At 46.1% G+C, this 6,201-nt stretch overlaps 1 protein-coding gene across 1 annotated transcript in view; it reads left to right on the forward strand.

Moving 5' to 3' along the window:
• The window catches only part of LOC104966568 (EH domain-binding protein 1-like), an 18,528-nt gene extending 12,327 nt beyond the window's left edge, over positions 1-6,201 (forward strand). Inside the window, exons 3-4 of the mRNA XM_010795751.1 lie at positions 540-1,304; positions 6,145-6,201. Of these exons, the coding sequence (XP_010794053.1) occupies positions 594-1,304; positions 6,145-6,201 (768 nt within the window). The 5' untranslated portion in view covers positions 540-593. The remainder of the gene's footprint in view (positions 1-539; positions 1,305-6,144) is intronic.

Below are 6,201 nucleotides of genomic sequence, written 5' to 3' on the forward strand. Positions count from 1 at the left end.
GTGTGTGTGTGTGTGTGTGTGTTGTTAATCTATTTATTTACCTGTCATTGGCTGCGATAATGGTTTTCATCCCTTCTCTCTCTCTGTCTCAGTCTATCTGGTGACGGGGGATTGGGTTTCGTGTGTCGCTTGATAATCAAACCTGTATTTTCTCATCAGACTCTAATCAGACCAATTACACGCGTGACGGAGAGCGTGGGCAGGTTGATGTAGGGGAGCGATAAGGACACACACACACACACACACACTCTCACCCACACACTGTGGGATTAAGCGCTCTGTCTTGGGGTATCTGCGTCTCTTATCGGGGACAACCATCCCTGACATGACCCGTCAGCAGTCATGCCAAAGGTGTCTCTCACTCACACACACATGGATCATGCATGGGAGGCACCAAAAACAACCCATGTCTGAAAAATAAACCAGACTTCTGCTATCTCATCAAGCATTGGCACCCATCCATTTTTCAAACTCCTGTAACATGACCGTGGCTCTGTAATACAAATCTGTAACTTTCTTCTTCTTTTTTTTCCCGGCAGGCTTACGATGTTTTTGCGAACCTGGGTATCTCCCGTCTCCTGGAGCCGTCAGACATGGTGCTGCTGGCCATCCCCGACAAGCTCACGGTGATGACCTACCTGTACCAGATCCGCGCCCACTTCTCCGGGGAGGAACTGAACGTGGTGCAGATCGAGGCCAACAGCAGCCGCAGCACCTACAAAGTGGGTGACTTTGAGACGGACACCAACGCCTCCATCGGTCAGGACAAGTTCTACGCTGAAATCAACGACGTGCAGCACCACCAGGCTAACTCTGAGCCCGTAGACGCCGCTGGTGAAGTTAACCCCGAGTCTAACGGCACGAAAGCTGCTGAGGAAGAGGTGACGGAGCCAGGCTGGAAGGCGGAGGTAGTCAGCTGTCCAGCATCAGGCTCTTTAAAGTCTCCTCCAGTCCCATCGCCGCGCACAGCGTTAGCCGCCTCAGCAACAAGCTCTGAGGACAGGGGGAGTCTGCTCAAAGCCAAAACTTTAGACCTCAGCGAGTTACCTCACAGAGAGACGGAGAGGGAGAGACAGAAGCAGCAGGCGGAGGACGGGGGAGAGGAGGGACGGGAGGGGAGTACAGAGCCAGGGTCCCCCACCAGGAGAGGGGCCTCCCCGCCCCACCAGAAACTGGGCTTCTCCTATAACAGGGACGCAGACCTCATCAAGAAGAAGAGGGCCAGCCTGCGTCACTCCGAGTCTGAGCCCGCCTCAGAGAGCACCCCCCCTCCCGCCAACCACACAGACAACACCCCCAAACAGGTAAACAAACAAATAACGGTCTTAAGGCAAACACACACTGAACAAGTGCTACAAAAGTAAAGTGGAGAAGTTCATCTAAAAGTGCTTTTATTTTTTTATTTAGTGCCACCATTTTTTCACTTTGCCGGAGATCATTTTTTATAAGAGCTGAACACTTTTTATCACCGTTTGACATCACTCCAAAAGATGCGCTTGAAATCGTTAATGAAAGTGTGAAAAGAAGTTTGAAAATAGACATGGGGCATTCAAACTTATATATTTTATGCAATATTAGAAATTAAAGCGTTTTTATCAAATGTTTTCAATGAACATAAATAGACAATATTTGCTATTACAGCCAATGACAGGTAAATAAATACATTTACAACACACACACACACACACACACACACACACACACACACACACACACACACACACACACACACACACACACACACACACACACACACACACACACACACACACACACACACACACACCTCTCCCAGGTATCACAGCTTGTATCTGGGCTGCTTGATAGTGTTGATCTAATTCCAACCTGTTGCCTTGTGCGTTTGTTTCACTGCCTCTGTAGATCTCCCCCAGTCTATCAATCTCTCCCTCTTTCTCTCCCTCTTTCTCTCCGCCCCCCTCTCTGACTCCCAAAGCTTCTCTGTGTGTTTTTATGCTGTTATTTACCCCAAGGGGGGCGGAGAGAAAGAGGGAGAGAAAGAGGGAGAGATTGATAGACTGNGGTGTCACCTCTTACAATGTTTCTTTTCACTTTCCAGCTGATATCTCGGTGTTCATCCAATTTAGGGGGACAAAAGCCAGGGTAACAATTAGGGCCTGTTGATGAATTTATGATTACTTAACTGATCATGAAATATGCTCTCATTTGGGAACTGTCAGGAATGCAGGAGCTCAGCCAGGGGAGGGACTTGGAAGCTAAATGGGAGACATGAATGCCAGTTAAGTCAGGAATCAGAAGGACAGACAGGCAGATGGGGGGGTAGTAGATGACAACACCCACCAGGTCACAGAAAGCAGAGGAACCCCAGAGAGCTCCCCTCCACTCAAAGGAGGAGAGAGTTGGGAGATGGGGGAGGAGGGTGGTCGTGTTTGGGGTCGGCCAAAAATCAAACCGGGACCCAATTATAGGAATCACACGAGTCAGGTGAGCAGGGGACTCTCTTACCTGGAAAACCACGTTGCAGGCATGTGCGTACACACACACACACACACACACACACACACAACACACACACACACACACACACAAACACCACACACACACACACACGACACACACACACACACACACAAACACACACACACACACACACACACACACGACACACACACACACAACACACACACACACACACACACACGACACACAACACACACACACACTTAAAGATCGCCAAAAGCGCACAGGTGCTTTATAATTTGCAAACATATTTTTTTGGGCAAAGAAACACACAGGAGGCTAGACGCTTTGTTGTGGCTCCGCAGCGCACACCACACTTAGTGTGGATTCGTTGATAATGTAGCCTGGCCAAGGCCGTGTGAAAGTACTGCTCTCTCATCTGCTTAGGATGTGATGGAAGACCTTGAAGCGAATAGTCACGACACACACACACACACCACACACACACACACACACACACACACACACACACACACACACACACACACACATCACACACACTACACACACACACACACACACACACACACACACACACACACACACACACACACACTATCAGTTGGCAATATACTAATAAAGAGTTAAAAAAAAAACACAAACAGAAACGTGGGCGATCTTTCTTAAAAAAGCTAAACATTTAGAGCAATAGAATGATTGGATTTAATATTTTTTTAGCAAAACTCATTCATTTCCCCACCAGGGCTCCTGCTGGTGCTGACTAGGGGGTTGTGACATTACACATTACAACGACATCTGCACTATGGAAGGGCCACCTATTTGTAGGCAAGAGGGGAGGAGCCGGAGGGCTGGAAAAACAATTGCAGTACTGCGTTGCACCCATTAAAGACCACAGAGAAGGGACAGACAGCGCACAGATGATGGAGAGACAGGGATTGACGACGATGACCAGGGGGAGAGCCCAGATAGTACAAAGGGAGAAACGACAGGTGAGTGAATGAAAATAGACGGACACAAAAAGGAGTGGTGGAAATGGACGGGTTTTTAGGGAGTGAGGGGAGGCAGGTGAGAGGAGGACAGAAGAGGAAAGGGAGGAAAACTGAACCTGTGGACCTCGGTTTGATGCAGAAGAACCAGTCGACTGCTTGGGCTACAATTAGGGGGATGGCAGGAGGGAGAGCGATAGTCAAGGCAGAACAGAAAGCCACACACACACACACACACACACCACACACACACACACACACACACAACACACACACACCACACACACACACACACACACACAACACACACACACACACACCACACACACACACACACACACTACACACACAACACACACAACACACACACACACCACACACACACACCACACACACACACACAATTTGTATTCATGTTAAACGGTAGGGTAGGCTAATTTTTTGGAGAAACCAGGCTTGAGTGCGCGTAGAATTTGAAAATAAAACAACCGGAGAAATCTGCCACTTCCTTTACAGAGCCCCTCCTCCAAACACACGACCGGCGCACATGACAATGGAGGGCACGAGATAAGTTAGTGCACAGATGGGAAGGGCTGACCAGGCAGGTAGCCATCCAGTCATTTAGCCATTCCTCATTTTCGCTCAATTGAAGCACTGTCTTTGCATGGGCTGATTCTGTGAGAACAGCACCATCTACAGGCCTTGGCATATGTTACTACAGCGTCTCCAGCGGCTTCCAACGGCAATGTTCCGTGGCTGTTCTCCTGATCTGGATTGTGAGAGTTGGCCCAATTAGCCGTAGCGCCACTTCTGTGATGTCACAGAAGTGTTCAAATCTGGATCAGTCTGTATCAGATTCCGTTGCAGCCCCTTTTTTAAGAGATTGGGTATGGAGGAAAATTAGAGGAGGGTTCGTGTTTCTGACACTTGGTGAGTTCCCTGGAACACTGTGGACACATTTTCATGGTTTAAAAGACGGTACCAAAATTGCATGTTTGCATGATAGGTCACCTTTAAGATATTCATTGCTTTCGGGAATGTTAAGAGCATTCCATGGATCACTAACAAAAAGTGTATCTCGAGCTGGTTTCTCAAACTTACCTACCCCACCCTTTAAATAAAAAGATGCGAGAAAAATTATAACATGTTTTGCTAAAGAGAGAGATGTGTTTCTGATGAGCACAAGCACAGCTGTGTGATGTGAGAAAGACTTTAGACACACATTTTATTAAGTTGCTGTTTATGGAGAAAAAAAAATTACCATTTTAGTAATTTAGTAATTTACAAAAATGTCTTATTTTGAGTGAATGGGGGCAATTAAAGGTAGGGTAGGTAAGAAGGGAGAAACCAGCTCGAGTGCGCTAGAATTTGAAAGTACACAGCTGGAAAAAATCTGCCCCTTCCTTCAGACTTCCTTACAGAGCCCCTCCTCCAACACACACGAACGCTCACATGACCAATGAGGGCACGAGATAAGTTTGTGCACAGATGGAAGGCTGACAGGCAGGTAGGCCATCCAGTTATTTTAGCCGGGCCGGCTCAGATGATTTTTCGTGCTTTTTACAGTACCACGGCTTCCACAGATGAACATTTTTTTATGTATTTATTGTCAAAGCCTTTAATGTATTCATTGCTATCGGGATGTTAAGAGCATTCCATGGAATATAACAAAAAGTATTTCTGAAGGGAATTACCTCCCCCACCTTTAAGATGTGAACAAATTAATTTGAAGAAATACCATATTTCAGAAAGCTTCTCATCAATAGCAGTTCAGGAGGGTTTTGGCTTCAATAATGAACCTTTTCCTTTAAGCAAAAAAGCCCCATTAGTGAACATACCTGACCCTTAATAAAACTCAATTAGAATAGATGCTCTTACTCAGTTTAGAGAATGAATGCAGCAACATATTAATATTTTAGTTTTTCAACTCATATCTTTTTACTGATTGGGGATTTTACTGGTGAATAAAAATGTTAACTCTGAATAACACATGAGTTTAGTTAATAGCTCTTGAACAAATGTATCATTTGTGCCTTGAATGCTTCACCCCCAAAACATCCAATGCAGCCCCCTCCTCCCCCCCTTCCAAAATCATTGTGTTGCCCCCACATTAGCCACTTCCCTGGAAGAATGAAGCCTGCTTTAATTGAATTAAATTATACCTTATGCATGCTAAACCGCAAAGCACCTACTTAGACGGATGGAGAGTTAAATGGGAAAGGCTTGGGCCTCTTCAGCTGATAACATGGACACACACACACACACCGACACACATACACACACACACGCTAATCAAAACAAGACATCAAGTAATCTAATCTGAATCACTAACAATTATCAGCACATTGGCCCGGAGGCCAGTCGTATTCCTTTGATCAATGTTTTCTATTAAAAAAAGTGTAAACAATTCAATATCTTCCGCTCGCCCCTCCTTCCTTTATGCATGGGATCAGTGTGTGTTTGTGTGTGTGTGTGACGGGGTTATTAACCAATTGTCCTTGGAAATGAGTAAGGAAATCAGGAGGAGAGGGGGGGAGGGGGGAAGGGCGAAGGCTTGGGTCTGACTTTAAGGAGCTAATCTAAGTGGAGTCAGCTATCTTGCCGCACAACAAGGGACAGAAGAGGACCTTTTTTTAGAAATATATCGGCAGTGCGACAGCTTTGAAAAACTCTTTTAATTTGCTTTCTTTCTCTGAAGACTTTTAACGCCACCAGTCCTTCGAAGTTCCTCATTTATTCCTCGGATTATCCCTGA

This window comes from Notothenia coriiceps, unplaced genomic scaffold, assembly GCF_000735185.1.
Source record: "Notothenia coriiceps isolate Sejong01 unplaced genomic scaffold, NC01 NC01_scaffold00037246, whole genome shotgun sequence".
Taxonomy (NCBI): Eukaryota; Metazoa; Chordata; class Actinopteri; order Perciformes; family Nototheniidae; genus Notothenia; species Notothenia coriiceps.